At 46.5% G+C, this 20,112-nt stretch overlaps 1 protein-coding gene across 4 annotated transcripts in view; it reads left to right on the top strand.

Moving 5' to 3' along the window:
* Window positions 1-20,112, top strand: part of PDZD2 (PDZ domain containing 2) — a 143,523-nt gene that overhangs the window by 50,943 nt on the left and 72,468 nt on the right. Inside the window, exon 1 of one of the 4 annotated variants that reach the window (XM_075019827.1) lies at window positions 6,880-7,248. The exons of the other annotated variants lie outside the window; for them this stretch is intronic. Coding sequence (XP_074875928.1) covers window positions 7,172-7,248 — 77 coding nt within the window. The 5' untranslated portion in view covers window positions 6,880-7,171. Of the gene's footprint in view, window positions 1-6,879; window positions 7,249-20,112 lie in introns of those variants that run through there. 4 annotated transcript variants of the gene reach the window in all.

Here is a 20,112-nt window from a genome sequence, read left to right as displayed (position 1 = left end):
TAGAGCATTGTGAACTGGAAGGCTAAGGGCTGTAAGTATTAATTGTTACAGAAGTAAATGTTTTTTCACTAATTGGCAGAAATGGATTTAACGAGATAAAGCTGGGTCAGACTACTGCATAGCATGTGTGAGGCCAAGTGATAACCCCTGGCATAAAACACACACATGGGTACCTCTAGTTTTGAGATGCAAAACTTTAAGTTGATGGTTTGGTAAATTTTTTCCCAATGCTAATTGAATTACTGGGGTTTTGTGAAAACCTGTGGAAAGTCTATGTGGAAAGAGAGCAGCATGGCTTGAGGACGTAAGCTGGCTAGCATGGCCAGGTGCTGGTATTTCTGAAGAAGCTGGAGTTTGTGGAGGCTGTGCTGAGTGAAGCTGGTGGATCAGGAGAGCGTGGGAATCCTGCCCGGCCAACAGCCGCAGGGGTCTGCAGGTTGCTCTCCGAGTTCACGTGGGCCAGGTAACAGCACGGGTTGCTAAAAACTTTGAGGATGCAGGAGCCGTTCAGTTGATACCTGCCTTCGTGGTGCTGGCAAGGAAGCAGCAGCGTTGACCCGAGCGAACCCAAACCCTGTGCTTTGCTTCAGACCAGGGATCACTGCTGTGCAGCTGGCTGTGGGTTTTTTGCTTTGTATTCGGCTTTTAAAATTAAAATGCTTTGGACAGAAACATTATAGCACAAGTCTGTATCTCCAAGGACATTAGTCTGTTGAGACGCTTGGCAGCAGCGCAGAATATGTGAATGTGGAGTAACTTGCTTTTTCATTTTATAAACGCTTATGTAAACACATTGTTTGGATCTTTGGGAGTCAATTGTTTAACTTCTCTCTTTACAGTTTGAAAACCAACAACAACAACAAAAAACCCCAAAAGGAAAAAGAAACAAAACACTGCCTATTTTCCTGGTGTGTCCCTGTAACACTTTCCAAGTGTAAAAGCCTCTTAAGATATGGAAAAGCAGCAATACTATTTATACTGCCTTTATGAAAAGACTGATCAAAGGAGCACAACTGTGCTTGGCTTTATTTAGCATTGATGACTGCATTAATGTCAGGGTGCTTATTATTTTATTGAATTCAAAAGTTGTGGGCTCTGCAAAGTGTAAAGCTGGCTAAGGCTCTGATGTGTGCTCCATATATATTGTATTATGTGCTGTGCTATCACAATACGTGTTGTGCTCTGATGGCTGCATTTCTTTGTCAGTCATTTGGAAAGTCTACTTTGTGTTGGGGTCTTGTCTCTATTTTTCTTATTTTTTCTTTCTTTTTCCTGTTTTTTTTTTTTAATCCTGCTCAAGGGTGTTGCAAATTGGGAAGGTTTGACCTTGGTGGGAATGCCTGAGTTTTCCTCCACAGGGAGAGCTAATCCCAGCTGCAATCAGCTGAGCAGCCAATACTCCCAGCACACAGGTGGAAAGGGGTTAAAAGACATTCATGTGTCCTGACTCATCGTGCCCAGCTGCTATGGTCAGGCAGCTTTCTTGGCCACTAACAAGACTATGAAGAGGCCAAGTAAAAACAGACCCACGAAAAAGCCTCAACAGATGAGGTGAGGGCAGTTTCTGCTGATTTAGATACAGGCATACCTTGTATGAAAATGTTTCGATGTTGTGTACACATATGGGGCTGAGCATGGGGTCAGCACCCCTCTGCCTGGCGGTGGGGGGACAGGAGGATGCAGCAAGGGTGCTTGGATGGATAATTTAAAGGGTTAATACTAAAATGGTAGCATGCCAACAAACTGCACAGCTGGTTAAAGCCTGACTTTTAAGGGGTGGATCAGATCAGATCCCAGACCAGAAATCTCACTAAAAAGCTTTACATGGGTTTTTATGAGCGCTATTGTCTCTCCTTCTGCGTACCCGGTTAGGGACATGGCTTTTGTTCTGTCCTGCAAGCAGTGGCTGTGATGGGAATGGGCAGCTCTGAGTATCACTGGCGTGGGACAGCAGCCCTTTGACATGGCATAGTTCAGCATTTTGTTGTTGAGATTTCTCCTTTTGTAACTGCTGGTCACGTTGGTGGTGAAAGCAATGCTGCTTTTAAAGCAGAAAAAAGCAATTCTTATGTGCTAGGCAAGTTTGAAATAGTTGGGTTTTCCCACGTTCTCTGCACTTTAGAGTTGGCTGTGATTTTCCTCCCCCCAGATGGTCACATTTCTCACTTTATGAATCGGATATTGTTTTTATTACCTTCATTTGGTTACCAGGGACGGTATCTCTTTTTTTTCTTTCCTCTAACTGCCTCTTGCCTAGTCATAGTTTGACCTTACCACCTGCTTGCAAGTAAAGATAATGTGTGAGCCTGAAAATAAAAGGTGATTGATTCTTTCCCAGTCCCCTCCTGTACAGGCAGGTGTAGGCAGGAGTGGGCATGGTGGGTCTCCTGCCTGTGATCAATGTTGGCTGCTTTGCAGAGCTCTCCTGGTGTTGGTAGTGGCTCTGGTGAGGGCAGAGCCTGGTTGATCCACAGCTTATCTACCTCAGCTCTGGTCAGATGATTTGGAGATGCTTAAGAGCTTCTCATTTTCCAAACACTGAAAAGGTCAGTCTGAGCAAAAGTGGCAGATACGTCCAGTAACACTTCATATAGCATTGCAGGGTCAGGGGGGGTTTCCCACTGCTTGCTCGGGAGCAGAGCTGGTGGTCAGGACCCTGGTGGAGCCGCAGGTGCCCCTACATCTTTTGTGTCACGTCTCTGCAGCGGTCCTTTCAGACCAGAGCTCTTCACGGTGCCATACTCACACCTTGCTTGCCTTCCTGCAAGGGGATTAAAGGGCAGCTGGGCAGCACTGGGAGCAGCAGGTCCTGCTCGTGGTGCTTCTCAGATGGCATCAAAGCTAGAAGATGGAGCTGAATTTCAGGGATGCAAGTTGTGCGTGGTCCTGGCTGCTGCAGGGCAGAGCTTGTCCAAAAGGTGGGCTTGCCCTCAGTGCCTGCAGTGGGGGACTCAGCAGTAAGTGCCCAGAGAGGCTCTGGTTTTCCGGCTGTATCCTCCTTGCATTGCTTTGGTGTAAGAGATTAATTTACTGTTGATGCTGTGAGGTCGTGATTTGGATTAATTTATTCCACATTGAACTCATTAAGCGCGCTCTGTCATGCGTATTTTTGACCAGCAGCGAGAAACCTCTGTGATGTGGGTGCCAGGGATGCGTTAGCAGACACTGGGTAGTGTGCGGCGGGGTACAATGGGATGAGTGGGGAGACCCTTGCCAGCTCCTAACTTCCATTGAGTTTCCACTGCAGGCTTCGCTGCTCGTTTGAGGATGAAATGCAGGGTCTGGCATGCGAGTCTGCAGGGGTGGTTGACCCTTCTTGGAGGTGTCATTGATGATATAGAGGAAGTGTTCAACTGCAGTCCTCATTTCCGTAGGTTAAGGACCTCCTTTTCAAATCCTTTGTGGCAGGGTCAGTAAATGTACTAAAGAAATTAGTAAACTGAGTAAATTATTAAGTCAGTAAATCTAATAGGGATTTCGGGTCTGCCCTCCCTTCATTGAGTTTGAGTAATGATGATTATATATGAGTTTAAACTGCCAAGTTTGGACTTGTATTCAGACTGCTACTTCAAGGCTTATGTCCTGACTTTTAGCTTCTGGTCTGGATCCAGTACATTAGGATTAATATATGTATATTGGCGAGGGTAAATAGACCTTAAAATATGGTAGATATTAGTGAGATATTCTCTTTACAGCTCTGCTTCATATATATGCTTTAAGATCTTGATTATTAGATAATATTTAATAAACCAGAGGAGGTGACAAGCTTTTATGCACAGCAAATGGCTTTTGTAGCCCATTTCAGAGGGAGCTGGAAGTTTATGCTGGAGGCTACCAGGCACTACTGCTGAGGCCCCATCTCTGCCTTCCTATCCAAAGAACTGGCTTAGGAGGGTACAGAAGGAAAATAAGAAGAATGTGTTAACTAAGTTGAAACGCGAAACTGAAATGGCACAAAATATATCAATAAATTTGGTGTGGTGGCTGTTTCCTTCACAGGGCTTCAACTATTAGGTAAGTCATCCGATTGTTGCTTTGCTGAAGGCAAGTCTCTCTAGGTGGTAAATTCGTCCTCAGTCCCTCCAGGGTTTATGTCTTTTTTTATTTCTCAGATGGTGAAAGTAATCCCTCTTGCAAACTGAATTTTGCCTGTGGCGACTCTTCTCAGGCATCGGCTTTGAGCATGGTCCAAAGCTAATTAAATCAAAGAGTATTGATGAAATAGTTGGCTTCATGCTTTGGCTTTGTGTTCTCCTTGCTTGAACAAGGAGCTGCCTCGCTTCCCTGATGTCCGCTTATGTATTTAGGAGAAACAGAGAAGGAAAGAAGAACTTGTGCCTCTCTTCCCTTGCAAAAAATGTGAAAACACTGCAGGGATTGAGGGAGAAGAACATTTGGAGAGGAAGGGTAACCTCTACACTGGAAGATACATTTGGGATTTTCAAGGGGCAGGAACATCTGGAGAGCTGACAACATCTTCCTCTGCTGTTTGCCAGCGCATTTCTATAAGGTCCTTGCCAAAAACTTCCCCAAAGTGAGGGGCTTTAGTCAGAGTCATTACAAGGAGGGCTTTGTGAGGACAGTGCTGCCCCTTGTCCCCTCTTGCCTTCTGGTGACACAGGCAGCTTAGGCCAGCTCTGTTTTTGGGAACGCATAGTGTCTTGCATGAAAAATGCAGTAACTGCATTAGCGGTGCGATTCTGCTTGGTCAAATGAAACACAAGTTTGCAAACAACGTGATGAGACGACAGATCTGGTGCTGGCTCAGTGCCGTCGAGGTGGTAAAAGGCTTTGTGTTTTACTGCATGGAGTATATGCATTTTATGTATGTGAAGGGTAGGTGCAAAATCCAGTAGGATACAACAGATTTAATCAAACTTTCAGAGTTTGATAACCATTTTGTTGGATTTTTAACTACCCTGTAACTCTAATTAACATCTGTATTGTTGTCATCCTGCATTAAATGCCAAATCTTACATCCTCTAGTATCTTAGATTAAACAGCTATTCTACTAAGCATCTCCAGACCCCAGACTTTGACCTGGCACCCAAACTGATAGGTAACCAAAACCAGTCCCCCAGCACATTGCAGAATTTTGTCCATTAATATTACATAGCGTTTGCTTCTAATGTATGTTACATATGTGTGGGCGCTGTAGTATCTCAGTCATGTTTATGACTTCATCCCGATCTGATGCATAAAACATATGGTACTTTTATGGCAATCATATGAGGAGAGTTTATGCATTGTATCTGTATGTGTGTATGTTCTTATATTTGATCGGTGTGAGAGCCAGTATCCCAGCCAAAGAAAAATTGTTCGTGGGAGAGTAAGTGCTACCGTATTTCAGAGTAAAGGCTGTAGCAGGCTAATTTTAGGATGCTGTGTATAACAGGTGAAGCTGTTGATAGTGCCTTGGCATCAGGATAGCACCAGATTAAAAGGAGAGGATCAACAGGTGCCCATCCTGTGGTTTTGGTTATGTTTCTGGTTTTTTATTTTAATACTTCAGTCCTAATGCATAATGGTGGGGTGTAATCATTGTCGTGGAAACGGGGCATAATGGTGATTAAGACAGATGTGGGTCTTCTGTTTCTGAGGCGCATGTTGCTGCTAAAGTGTCTGTTATTGTTGTGCTCGGCAGCAATTTGTTGAGATTATCTGCTGTGTGCGACTTCCACGAGCACAGCAAATGGAGGCGGTGTGTTTTGATGCCTCTCGTCTGAGTAAATGCCAGCAAATAGGACCCACAAATTGGCTATATCTTTGAACACAAAGGCCTCTAGGTAGGGTTGGGGGGAGAGGAGGGGGGACATTTCTGTCTTCAAAGAAGTTGCTATTATGCTGAATTGCTTTAATTTGGGGGGGGGGGGGAACCCCACACCTCATTGCTGCGGAAGGTTGGTATTTAGCGAGAAGTAAGTGGAAGCAGTAAGTCACTGGGGCCCTTGTTGCTGTGGTGGGTGCCGGGGTGGAGGGCTCCTGTCCTGGCTGGTGGCGAGGACAGTCTTGTGCCTCCCGCTGAGCGGTGGCACGTGCCTGAAAAAAGACCCCCTGCTCTTCTTGGCAAAGCTTCCCGGAGGCCTCTGAAGGAGCAGCCGTGGCGCTGAGCAATCACTGTGCTCCGGGAAGGAAATCCCCATCTTGCGGGGCAGGTGGCAAAGTGCCCGTTGATTTTTTTTTTTTTTTTTTTTTTTTTTTTTTTTTGGGGGGGGTGGGGGATGAGGGGTTGTCAAGGTTTTGCTGCTGGAGCGGATTAGGACAGCCTTAGGGCTGCTGTAGGGTTGCAGTAGTTGTTTTGAGAAGATTGAAAATAGCACTACGTTAAAGTGCCCATGGCGGAGTTGCTTGGCATACGCACGTACAGCTAATATTTCTCTGGCATTGCATGTGGGCTGTCTAATGCCCTTCTGTGTTGCTAGAGGAGCAGAAATGTCCTGCCACAGGGATGTGATCCAGCCCCCTGCTTCTCCAACAAAGAAATTCTTGTTGCTAAACAAAAGGCTTTCTTAAGGAATATGTAGAAGCCCAGAGTCTGAATTTATGCTTCTCTCCATGGGATGAGTCACTGCACTGGTTTTTAATAGAGCCCCTCTGGATTTATGTGGCTGCTGCTCAGATTAAACTCTGATCCAGCGTGTGAAATAAGATTCAGTAGTTGTTGTACTCTGCTGCTGTCCTGCTACTTGCAGACAGTTGCTGCTTAAAGTCTAGTTCTGGCTTTTTCTGTGCAGATAGCAGTTACAAAATACATTATGGAACATCCTTCTTTTGGGTTATACGGACTGCCTGTGCATGTTGCTACTTGTTATTTTTAAGCAGACATCCAATACCTTGTTGGTTGTGTTTCCTTTAATTGAATTCACTTTTACACGAGAACATGCTGACAAGTCCAATCAATACCTTCAATGAAAGTTTAGCAAGGGGAGGGGAAGGAAATTAGCTGTATGACATGTTATAAGCTAATAATGAAGTAGTTGTGATGATTTGTAATGGGAATTTTTGGTTTCCCCTCTTTGTCGGGGCTTGCATCTTTCTTCCTGAAGTTGCTGCCAGGTTCTGCTCTGAAATTCAGAAACGTGATTTGTAACACCTTTGGAGCAAGGGATGACAATTCCCTCGGGGAGGGAAGTGAGCTGGAAGAGCTGGGGTGCTGTGGGTGAGGCTGGTGATGGAGGAGGAGGAGAAGGAGAAGAGGGAGCGGGAGTGGGAGCTGAGCCCTCGGATACATACCTGCTGGTCTCCACTGTAAGTAAACCTACATGTAAAGCAGTTGAATGGAAGTCAAAAGGGGAAAGGAAATTTCTTTTCCTGTGATGCTGTTGCCTTTGATTTTTTTTTTATAAGTAGCAAAGGCTTATCTGCCAAATAAACCCGCTCCGTAAGAAGCAGGGATGGGCAGAAGCTCTTGGAATTAAAATTTGTGAGCCTTGCAGTCTGGTTCTCTGGGCTTTGCATATCTTGTGGGGGGTAAACTTTGTTTTGCTTGACAGCCTATCTGCATCTATGAGGGAGGGTTTGCCTCTGGCTAGTGTGCCCTTTGCATTAAATTACATTAAATTAAGCAACTCCTCCTCCCCCTCCCCCCCAAAAAAAGTTGATCTGGAACAGCTGTACGGCTCATCTGTAGTACAGCAACTATTTTTTTACTTTATTTTTTTACTGCAGCTCTTGTTTTTGTTTTCAGTGCCTTCTCTTGTGTGTCTGTCTTCCATCCCCTCGCGCTGGCTCTCACTGTTGAATATTCAAACTCTTGATCTGCACATGGGCTAAAAATTATTATTGCTTTGAACTTACAAATGAATTAAGTGAATTCCCACATCCACCGCAGGAAAGGAAAATATTCAGTTTGAAATATAATTTGGAGCCTATAGGAAAATGCATCTGATGAAGTTTGTGCTAATTCTATAGCTTTGGTACCAAAGCACCAGCTCTGTTATCATCAAGAGTATTGCATGTAAGCTCTGTATTTTAATAGTAACTCAGTATGGCTAATTAGTTTGAAGGCTCTTTGAAGAAGCCGATGTACTGACTAAATAAGCTCTTATTTTTCAAAGCAACTAAAGGCACTCTTAATTTACAGAGCAGATAGTTGTAAAACTGCCTTCAGTTTGCATGCTAGGAGCCAGTGTGAAGCCTGAGCGTGCTTGCAGTCAAGTTTACTCCAACGCTGTCTGCTAGGATTGGTGTTAGTGTGCTTGAGGGAAGTTTCTGGGTCTTTGGCACAGTAGCACAGCATAAATTTGTGCCGCTGGGCTTGATGTGTCCGGGAGGAGGATGTCATGTAATGAATGCTCCTGCATTGAAATCAGTGGCAGTATTATCAATCTCTTCTCTGTTTGCAGGCAGGTTCAATCCAATAATGAAGAGCAGCTTTGAGATTCTAACCAGGCAACATGGCTAATCGTGAAGCATGTATAAAGCAGCCATAGTTATTAGGAGATTTGTGGCTTTGAAAGTTTGGATTCCTTTAGTGCAGTTTGTTAATGGCAAGGATTTGCTGTAAGTGAATAATAGATGAAAGTCATCAAAAGGCTTACAGGGATTTCTTGTGACGTGGAGCTGGAGATTTCTGGGCGGATCCTAAAAATAAAAATTAAAAAAAAAAAAAAAAGTACAATGGTTCCATTTTTGTGTCGCTCTGGGAAATCGGGTCGATGGTGTGATATATTGGGAACCACAGCCACAGTGCACAGCAGTGCCTGCTTAACTCCCTTGGCTCTGGCTTTCTCGTGTGCTGGCAGTGCCCCAGCAGTGAGCAGACCCTTCGTAGCCCTGTGGGCTGGCAGGTGGAGGGGAAGGGGTACCCATGGCCATCTTCTCTTCTGCGCTGTGCAAAGCGAGCAGGGCTGGTGCTGCGCCTCCTCACCATCCGGCACGGCTCTTTGCTGGGGCACACGCTCTCCTTTGCTCCCGGGGGTGTTTTTACCTGAAAAGTCCCTGGGGCCACAGCACCAAGCGTTTCCTGCAAGCTGGGAGCTGCTGGGCAGCAACCCTGATGGGGTCTGTAGTTCTGGGTGGTGGGGTGGGATCCTTTCCCCAACATGCCCCTCCTGTGGGACCGTCCCACACTCACAGGAGGGTACCCCAACGTTTGTGCCAGGGACTCCTCTCAAGGGGGTCTGCGGTCTGTGGCGATGGGTGCCCTCGCCTGCTTCTCTGTTAAAAGATTCAGTCCTGACCCGTCGCTGGACTGGGGTACCCGTGGTCACCTTTTGGGTGGCGGCATCAAGCCCTGCTCAGAGGCTGGGTCAGGGCTGCAGGAACATCCTTCCTCAGCCTGTGGGGAGGAGAAATCAATTAAAAACCGTTACTGTTGTTGTGGTATGATGGTGTGAGGGGTCCCAGGGATGTCCTTGGGCAGAAACATTGCGGGGTGGTATCCCAACACAGGATGGAGGGTGAGAGCTTGCAATCTCCTTTTGTTTTTTAATTAAAAAAAAAAAAATTAGTATATATTTTTTCCTTCTACTGTCATGTCCCACGTTGGATTGCAAATGTGTTACGTCTGACAGTGTCTAATGGTGTTGGAATTTGGGGCAAATTCTGATGCATTTTGGCTGCAGCAGCAGCTTGGGGGGGCTGGTTTGCTGCTGGGAAAAGCCAGTTATGTGAAGAGATGCAGAAGGCAGACTCCTGTCCACTGTCCTGACTGTTAAAATAATGTTTGCTTTCGAGGTTGCTGCTGGGGGCTGTCCTGCCCACCCAAGGCAGTTTCTGGGGTTGCAGCCCCTGTTGTGGCCTGTCGGAGGGGTGCTCATACCTTATGTAGCTGGCGGAGTGGTTACAGCAGGCTACAAAATCTGTCTTAAATCCAGAAACTTCACTCGTGCAAAGCGTTTGTTGGGAAGTTGAAATCATCTGCAAGCACTAATGCATTGGCCCTCTGAGGAGAGCATGTATGTCTTGTGTTGCAAAACTGAGTGAAAGTTAGGAAATGTTTATGGTTGCTGTCATGCGTATTCGTTAATTCTTCTCCCTTTTGGCCTCATCCAAACTCACTGTGGTAAAAAGAGAAAGTGAGGATGTAATTAGAAGCTGGTTTATAATGTGAACATCGAAGGGAAGAGGCAAACATGCTACAGACAGGCGTGTGTGTATCTGGCATTGCCCAACTCCTGCCTTTGCAAACTGTTGTGTTGCAGAGTCCTGGCTGTAGTTCCTAAATTCACTTGAGCAATGGTGTTTGGGGGCATGTGGTGTTGGTGGGGGTGTCATCCTGGGGGCAGTTGTCACCCGGGTGGGGGTGATTTTCTCCACCGCGGTTGGTGCCAGCCTCAGCAAGTCGGTAGTTGCTCGTGTTTTGCTGGTGACCTGCCTCTGCCTGGGAATCCTGAGCATCTGTGAGTAAAGTGCTTGAATTCAAAGCAATGCACTTGCCCGGGCAAAAATAACGCCAGCCCCGTCGCTGGGGAGCTCGGATGGGAAATGTTTGTGCTCATGGGGAATTGTAAAACTGAATGAGTATTGGCACGGTTTGCTTGTTTTAGAGAGGGCGAGTCCTTTATTCTGGCCAAACGTCAGGAATATCAAAGATGTGTTTAGGCAGTGGGAGAGGAAGGGTTTGGTGTGACTGACGGAAACTGTTGAGCAAGAGAGACGGTGCTTTGTGCGGGGTTATTATGGTTAGAAACCTGTCGCAGCATGCAGAGGAAGCACGGTTCAGCAAGCCCATAGTCAGAGCCGAAAGCAGTTCATCCGCGGGATTTACTGTATGCGCAGCCTGTCGTCACGGCCAAGAACAAAGTAGCGATGTTAAATAGCTAAATAAACCTCCTGTCCCCGCAGGCGATGGTCCTCAAAAGACAAAAATGTCCTTTGCCAGAGTGGCTGCGAGTGAAATGAAGCGCCGATGGCCTGGCCGGGAGGGGCAGGGGTCCGGGGGGTGGCTTGGTTTGGTGCGGTGCTGTCTGGGAGCGCGGCGATGGGTCACGGCATCGCGTGGGGCCAGTGGAGGGCCTCGCCACGATGGACATGCTTGTGCAGAATGCACTCCTTTCCCTTCTTCCTTGGGCCTCCTGCAGCCCGAAACCCGTCCTAAAGTCACAAGAAGGAACGTTTGTGGGGGCGCATTTGTGCGGATGGAGTTTAGGCTCTTTTTCCCGTTTATTAAGGTTTGGGGTTTTTTTACGGCATAGTCAGATCACACTTTCAGACTTTTCCCCTGCTCTGACAGAGGGTTAGGGTTTCTTTTTCACTGTTAGCAGAGAGCTGAATTTCTCACCTCAAATACACGTTTCTGGCTTTGTGAGCTTCGTGGTCAAACCACACGATCTGAGGATGCTGAAGGAGCGGCACTGCTCCCCCTCGGTAAGGAGGGAGCAGCTGATGAAGTAGCTACTGTTTTCAGTATTAGGAAGAATCCTGGAAAATGCCTAAAACCGAGTAGTCTTTTGAAGGCAAGTAGCCCTTGCTGCTAAAATTGGCCCCCTCAAATAAATCTGAGAGCTGTGGATTTGTTCCTTCCGTATCTGCCCCTCAGCAGTTGCGGGGTTATTTGAAGCCTGGCCTCTCTCTGTTAATAGGGCTCCTCTCAGGAGCTCAAGTAGGCTTGCAAAAGCATTGGAAATAAGTCTCTTCTACCCCAGCATACCGCTTCCTGCTGTAAAATAGACTTGATTAAATTTTCTGGCTCTCCCTTTCATTGCTCGCAGACATCCAAAACCTTTGCTTCTCAGTGGAAAGAGGTACTTTGGGAATTAGAGCTAATGTTGAAACCTAAAGAACCTGGTTTGCCAAAACAATGTTACAGAGACCTTTTTTAATTTTTTTTTTTCTTTTTTTCATTTAAAATAGCATTGTAAAACTTTGCTGCTGGAATAAGAGCTCTTTCAGTGGGATGTGTTTTTTCTCCTCCCTTTTGGGCATTTGTGATAATTTCTGCATAGGGAAAAATAGAAAGTTTTATCCCAAAGGGGTGACCTCACCGCCCAGCAATAGCCTGGGCCTGCCACTAGCACTACCCAGCACTGCCGTACTGGTGTGGGCTGGGAGCATGATCCAGCCCCCATGGGCTTGCAGACCTCCCACCAGTAAGCTTCGTACCAGGGGGTCATCACATTCACCTGTGGAATTTTTTCTGGCACCCTCCCTGGGCGCTGCATCTGTACAAAAATTCTGGATCATGATAAAGAATATCTCCCATGCTGAACTTCTTATTCAGTTTGCAGTACAAACCATTTCTCTCAGGTTAAATCTACTCCTGGCTGTCACTGGTGCCTGGTGTGACTGGAAACTGGGGGCAGAATTAGATAAAAGATTTGCAGGGAGGAAGAAGGAAGGATGTGAGCTGGATGCTTAGAAGTTTTTTTAGAGGCGTGATCCTAAAATAGCCTGGACAAAAGATGGAGAGCCCTGGAAATAGGGTGTCAGGGTGTGAAACACAGTGACGAGATTTGGGCAGTCAGGGTGAAGTGGCAGAAGTGTTACACACGGTATATACTTTGTACATGGGTCACACGTGGGTGGCTTTTGACCCCTTCCTTGTTTCTTCATGTGAGGCACATGTGCTTTCCAGTTGGGTGATTTATTTCATGTTCTGCAAATGTGAACTTGTTTGGGCTTCCTGGTATGGAAGAAGTCTTACATCTCAGGAGGAACAGTGAAGAGAAGGAAAGTTGCTACCGTGCAAGACTGAAGATTTTCAAACAGGTAGCACTCAATGTAAGTCAATCTGCAATGAAGTAGAATCTTTATTTTGACATATTCTCTCAGTTTGAAAGTTAAAGCTCCAGTGCCTCTTCATTCACATTTCTGAGATGTGTCATCTAATTCAGGAGTATTGTTTCTAAAAAGCCAAACATTTGAACTAATGGTAACAAGCTCTGTCTCTGCAATTAACAGCAGCAGTGAAAACATTTTGAGCACTTCTCTGTAACTTACAGCAACTACTGCAAAAAGTAAATGGGAATTTATTTGTATTCCAGTGTGTGTGCTGGGCGCATGCCCACAAACAAGTCTTGTCTGGCTGGGTCCTTGCACATCTTGTGAAGCAGAAGATCATGCATGGACCTCATAGATGATAGTCCTGGTCTTTGCAAACTTCCTTCGGATGAATACGTTGGAGAATACTCGTTAAGGGCATGGAGCAATTGCCCCATCTCTGCGTTAGGCAGTAGTGTAGCCCAAAGGGGAAGGAGTCTATAGGATGAAACTGTTGAGACCTGACCTCCACACTACAGTTATTTTGGGGGTTACTTTGGATTAGCTCTAGTGTGGTCCCACGGACCAAACGCTGACAGGCCTTCAGCTGGAGCATAATACAGCACAGCAACCGGAGTGCATTGAGCATGCTCCTGGCACACATCTGCCACTTGAATTTCATCTGAGAAAAAGCTGATGGGAGCTTGGAGACTGCCCAGGCATGGAAACCGAAGCACAGTAATAGGGAAAATGAAATTTCCTTCAAAACTGTGCTCTTGATTTGTACTGAAGTGGTACACTAGACCCTGTTGATGGCAGCCCTTGATCACGGGGGCATTGGCAGGGACAGTGGCTAGCAGGCTCCCTGCAAATTGAACATCCCCCTTCATTTGCAGTTTTCAAGCATTTTTTCCCCCTCTGTCCATCCTGCAGTAACAAGGCTGTAGAGTGACTGCCCCGTGCCACGCTAGAGTCTAGTAAAGCCTTGCCCGAGGAGGGCAGGCAAACCCAAATCAAGATATTTTGGAAAATATATTTGGTAAAAATGGAGTAAGGGGAAAATTTCTCCATTGTTGAGAGTGGTGGTGTTTGGATATGGATGTGGATTTAGGGGCACGGCTGTACTCATTCACCCGTGTTGCAGCTGCGTTACCAAGAAGCATGAAGCAACCGAGTGTGTCTAGCCTTGCCCTGTCCTTCAGCGGAGCGCACGTCCACCTCTGGGCTCCAAGAGGAAGATGAATTGATGCCTTCTTTGGCAGAAGTGTAGAAGAGGTGTAAAATTTGATCTGTCTCCAAGCCCTCAAGACGACAGCAATTGCATAGAGGGCAATTGGGAATGAAGAGCAATTGCATAGGACACCATACAAAAAGCTTGTATTGCCTGAAGCTTCAGGAGCGTGTCTTCGGAAGGGCAGGAAATCATTGTGGTGGGACAGACCGCATCTGAACAGCAGTAACACGGCGTGGATCAAGGAGTAATTGCAGGTGCTAATGCCCAGTTGTAACTTGATATCATTTGGGCCTGTTGCAGCAAAGGTAGAAAGCTGGTATTTGTCATTTTTAAGCTGATAAGTAGTCATTTTAAATTGCTCAGTTTTCTTGTAACTGGAAATGATATTTGTGAGCATGGCCATGTATCCAGCTAAATGTCTGTTTGCGGCAGAGCTATGAACTAACAAATTGGAGCATTCAGTGCCGTGATGGTTTGACTGGATTAGACCACTTCTGTTTGTACGCTCTGCCACTAACCAAGGAACAAATAGAATTTGTCTCCTTAATACCCATTAGTCTGTCTCTAGGACCCAACCCCAAAAAGCACCGTGTATGTCTGACTCTTGGGACTTTTAGATGCAGTTGTAGGAGTCACATGTTTAGAAAGATCAGGTCCTTTGTAAAGCTCGAGTCCAAAATCTCTGCAGTCTAATTGCAACATTGCTGCTCTGTTCTACTAGCATAGCCAATAAATCAGGAAATCCCAAAGGATTTTATGATGACTGCAGTTGCATAATCTGTTAGGTTTAGGATGTCTTGTCAGAGCCCGGGGGGTTCCTTAGGTGTGGAGAAGCTGTGCAGCTCCTCAAGTCATCCTCTTCAGATGTTTATTCTGGGACAAGGCTCAGTGTGGTCATTCATGTCCCTCATCCATGTTCTGGGTGTTTTGGAGGTCTGTGCTCTGCTTGTCACTCTCCCAAAGCCCTGGATGTGCTTCTGAGGCGTCTCTACAACATGCAGGGCAGAAATGCGTTTTTTGTGCTGTGCCAGCATAATGGCAATGATCTAGCCTGTCTTCTTCCCACACCTGCGATGGGGATGTGATTCAGCTGGGCTTCGTTGTCTGGGGTGAGGATGCCTGTCCTTTCAATTTTAGGAACTGGAGGTATGAATACCATTCAGCCGAAGCCAGCCAGTTCTTCTGTCTGCACCATGTGTGCAACTCCCTTCCCTCGGGCTGCAGCCGCACGTGTGTCTCAGCTCTTGGTGGGGGGGCTGCTGGTGGGGGTGGAAGCGTGGTCCCCTGCCACCGCCAGCCTCTTCTTCTGCTGTCCCTCTGTGCTGCTGTGACCAGATCAGGGTGCTGGGCTGGGTTTAAACCCCCCATCTTGAGGTCTGAGTTGTAGCAAGTTTACTTTGGTTGGGTTAATTTAAAGCTGGATCGGTTCCTTCTTTGGGTTTATTTGTACTGTTGCTCAAATGACTGTGCCAGCACCTGAGCAGGATACGGGGCTGGAAGAAAGCTGTGGTGGTGTTTGGCGTTGGCTGATCCCAGATGGATAGTGTTTGTGAAACTGTAATACTGAAAGCCAGTGGCTTCACCACCTTAGACCTTGCAGCAACTCTGTGGGATAAGACATGTTGTTGGCCCTGTTTTTTCATGGAAAGACTTGCCTGGGCTGCTGTGAGGGATCTGTAGCATGGCAAAGGAATTCAGTTCTCCCAAATTCAAAGCCACATCATTTCATCAATACCAGGCAGAGTGAGGTGTCTCACCAGGCTTTAGTCATGGTCCTGTGTTGCAAGGCTGAGCTGAATCTCATCTTCCAGCAAAAGCCACAAACAGGGAGCGAGTCCATGAAAACACAGCAGCAATCCTCCCTCCGCTCCCTTTTCATCTTTCCTGAGAGTTCAGGCAAAGAGGTCTTGCCTGGAGCCTCCTGCCAGCCTTGCCAGAGGTGTGTTTGCCCAGGGGCTCTTGCAGACTTCAGCGCTGAAGCATTTGTTCCTGTTGGTCTTAAATTCTTGGGGGTTTAGTTTCTCTGACGAACAGTGAAGATCAGACCTGGCCCCATCTGTTTGCTCCTACCGTTGCTTCTCCAAGGTGTTGATGTGGTGTGTTGCACAGACTGACAGCAGCCAGCCTGCAAGCAGCTCGAGCATCGCCTGGGTAAGCCCAGACAGTGTGATGCTCAAAGCTACAGGCAGTTTTAATCCAGCGGAGGGTCGGTTCTAATCAGCACCAAACATGCTTGTACTGGCTTATAAACAGCCACAGAAATATACCTTGAAATTTAACTTCCAAATTCATTTTTCCTTCAAGATTTCAGTAGGTCTGGTTGCATTCCTTGCTATAAACTTAACAGTGAAAAATATGCCATAGACAAAAAACCCCCTGGATTCAGAGTTCTGTTCTCCAGAAAGCCGCCGATGGGGCTGTCCTGAGAAAAACCCGGTATGGTGCAGAGAGCCACCGCCTCTGTCAGACTCAGGGAGGGCTGCTTAACCTTGGCCGCCAGCCGAGGGCTGAGAGTTGCTCATCCTCGAAAGGGAGATGGGAGCCCTCTTGCGTACCCCGGGCCGTCTGAATGCACTCCCTGGGTGTTACTGGTCTCTCGGCTCCGTGACTGACTTTTTCTTCGCCCTTTCTGCCTCTCCTCCTGTTTATTAAAGCAGGCAGAGAACATCGCGTCCTTTGTGTGTGCCATCGCCTGCAGAGCCCGGGGCAGGAAAGGGCTTGTTGGTGACTAGATGCTGGGCTGAGCTCGTTCCTGGTCTGCTGTAGCCCTGTGCTCTGAAGTAGCAGCAGGGTTTACCGATGCCGTTGCTGTCTGCTGAGATAAATTGTGGTTGGAGAGCTTAGTCCTCCAGGGGGGCCGAGGAGACGGCTGGCCGTGGGGTGTCCCTGCAGCCCTGAGGAGGTGAAACCTCTTGCAGGCTGGGCTGCAGCAAGGTTTGCCCAAGACTTTGTAGCTCCGCGTTGTCCTTTGCCTGGTTGCATTAAGGCAGACTTGACTTCTGCCCGAAGATGCAGCAATCTGTGAAAAGTACCCCCTGGTGCTTGCCAAAGTCTGTCCTCAGTGGGCTGGGGGTTCTCGCACAGTGAGGTGAGGGTTTAATGAGGAGCCATGTGCCCTTCCATCAGTCACTATCTGTTAGTCATTAATTTGCCCTGCCTTACCTGAAAAGCCAGTTAGTTCATTTGCCAGTGTCATGGAGAGATGGTTTGTAAAGTTTAGCTTTTAAATCCCCCTTGGGGCTGGAGGTTTCAGTTCTGCAAAGATCCGCACTGCCCTTCATCTTTCCAGCCTAAAGAAGATTGAGTTTCAAGACGTTTTACCGTGCCAGAGTCTTTCAGAGTAGAGCATAAAAGTTAGCGGTCTGTCTGTCCTGCCTGCTAAGGACATTACAGGTCCCGAGGGGTCCAAGGTGGGGGCTCTGAAAGTGGTCGTCTGAGCTGAGGTTTCTCTTCCGTGCCCTGGTGAGCTGCACAATGGGCTGGCTGGAGAGGTGTCAGTGATGCTCTGTGTGTATAATTTCCAAAGCACTTTCTGATCTATCAGGATGAAAGGTTCTGGAGAAATGCTAAATAGTAGTATTAATGTAAAATAAACATACTTCTTCAGTATTTCTGATCCTAAAGTGGATCCAGATGCTTTCTTACGGCTGCTAGGTCTGCTTTGGTTTTTCTGTAGCTCAGTGTGGCCATCTGCATTTGTTCAAGTGAGATGAGATGTGACAGAGAGCTTGTCACAGCATGCTCTTGTCAAGTCTGTAAACCTTTATATTTATGCACACACACAAATATATATATATAAAAATAAAAAAAATGACTGGCTTACTCTAAGACACCATGTCTGAGTCTGACACTTCACATGCATGCCAAGGAACTTGGAATAAACACGGCGAGTTTATCAGTTTTTATGATCACAGCAATCAGTTCAGCTGTGTAGAGGAGAAACGGGATTTGGCTGCGTAACTCAAAATAGTCTCCAAAAGAAGTGGATGTGTCCACCTCTTTATAGGTCTAATACAAAAAGAGTATTAAATGCCCCTTGAAACCAGCCACCAGTTGTGTTTTCCAACCTGTGGTTGAGCTTTGCAAGAGGTAACTTTCCAGTGCTGTTTCAAGTGTAAAATAATTTTCCTCTGGTTTTACAGATTATTAACATTTTCGTGGTTCCTCTTCTACAGAGAACAGGTCTGCCCCACTGCTTAAGGGTGGCATTTTATATGGGCTGGGGTTTCACCAGGGCTGGTGCCAGGGTGAGATCAAAGCAGCAGGAGCAGCCGGGTGGTCCGTCCTTCTGAGCACACCAGTGGGAAATGTTTCCACGCTGCTGTTTCAGTGATGTTTTAGACCCTGCTTGGGGAGATGATGCTGCAGCCTCTGAGGGGACTCCCAGCTGTGCTGCAGGGACTTGGCACTACCTTGCAAAGACTGGCAAATACTGAAAGCATGGGTGGGTGTTTTGCTGGTAAAATGTTTTGGTTTTGTAACTAGTATTAATAGATGTATGATCAGCTGGTAGAATCTCTAGCATTCTTAAAATCAGCCATAATAGGATTTGTTACGTGTCGTCACCCACTGGCACTAGGAGTAGCTGCCTGAGGTTTCTTAGCTAGTGTATGAGATCCAGGGCTTTCACCGAATCCTACTCAGTCCCCTGCCAACCAAAATGGGGAATAGTAAGTTTTAGAGTCTCAGTTTTCACTAAATTTCATAGAATCATAGAATGGTTTGGGTTGGAAGGGACCTTAAAGATCATCTAGTTCCAACCACCTTGCCGTGGGCAGGGACACCTTCTGCTAGAATTTGGATCAATTGAAGCTGCATTTGGGATATTTTTGCTCCATGCATCTTCTCCATCCAAGCTGAAGACTATGTTCAAACTAAGTGACAGCTTGGAGGTTGCAGCTGATTCCCCACATCTGTGCCAAGAGCTGCATACGCTCATCAGCTCTGATCCTGCCCTGCCTGAGACGCGGTTGGCGTACTGATTGCTAAAATCTCTGTGAGTGCTCTACAGGGACCAAATCTAAAACAAGGCTTGTCTGTGTTGCACACATTAAACCCCCTGAGAAGTGGAATTTTGGGTCCTGTCTAGCTTTTGCAGTTTTCTGCATTCTAGAGGCTGCAGAATCCATCCCATTATTCTCTTCTGGCATGGGATGCTCCTGGATTGATAGAAAGTAATTAAAAACCTGAAGATTCTCATGCATTTAATACAACCTTTCCTGTCTTTTGTCTAGTGTTGAGACCTTGCTGTGCTTCCCTGGGGTTTTTTGGCTTCTTACTTAAACAGGGGAAAAATGGCAAAGGAAAAGGAAGCCAGCTAAGTAGGCAGCATGTACTTAGCAGAACTTCAAGGTGGCTCAGGCTCCTTGGTTAACAGCCCTGTCTTGGGAGGGCAATAAAGCAAATGACCACAAATTCTTGGTGTATTAGTTTCCTATCTTGTTGTATTAGTTTGGTGTTATACCAGTGCTGTTTTTCCAGCATGGGATGACTGGTCTTTGGTTCAGAACTAACTCTGAGATAATGATGCCACTTGCTCCATCACTGGTACCAGCTGGATTTACCCTGTCCAGAAATTCCTGACGTCATCTGGTGTATGCAGTCACTTGCTGCCATGCAAAGGTAATTGCTTGCTGACCCAGAGAAGACATTTCTTCTTTTTTTCATGGAAACTTATTGTGTGCTTTGAATTGCCGAGAAGTACTCAAGAAGGCACAAACTCATGAGTTACTACAGGCTGCACGCCTGGAACATGCAGGCCATCTCGACATATGGAGTAAATCAGCACGGCTCCACTAAGTTCAGTGCAGCTGCATCTATTACCTCTTGCTGTAACCCTGCTCCAGACTGTAGGGATGGTTGTCTGTGAATAGGAAAAAAAAAAAACCTCTCGTGTTTCTTCCTTTTTCATAGCTCTACACTTTATGAACAGTATAAATGTGCCACAAGTGGAGGTGAAATAGTAAATTATTTTTGCCTCTACAAAATTACTTTATTTGGACATATGCTAAGTTCCCTCTCATTCCCCTTAGTTCTTAAATCAAGTAGTTGATTAATGCATGCACTTGGTTCTGGCACTCAAAAATACATCAGTGATTAGTTCATAGATAGAGATCGGTGTTTTAAAAAAAACCACATATGTGCACCTGCACAAAAACAAGTCAGGCGGAACTGACTCTGCATGAAAACAGGGTGGGCAGCACCCATGTAAGCCACAGGACTATGGGAAGAGGAGC

The sequence above is a fragment of the Buteo buteo genome, chromosome Z (assembly GCF_964188355.1).
Source record: "Buteo buteo chromosome Z, bButBut1.hap1.1, whole genome shotgun sequence".
Lineage (NCBI taxonomy): Eukaryota > Metazoa > Chordata > Aves > Accipitriformes > Accipitridae > Buteo > Buteo buteo.
Note: the sequence above shows the minus strand (reverse complement) of the source record. Positions and strands in the feature narration are given on the sequence as shown.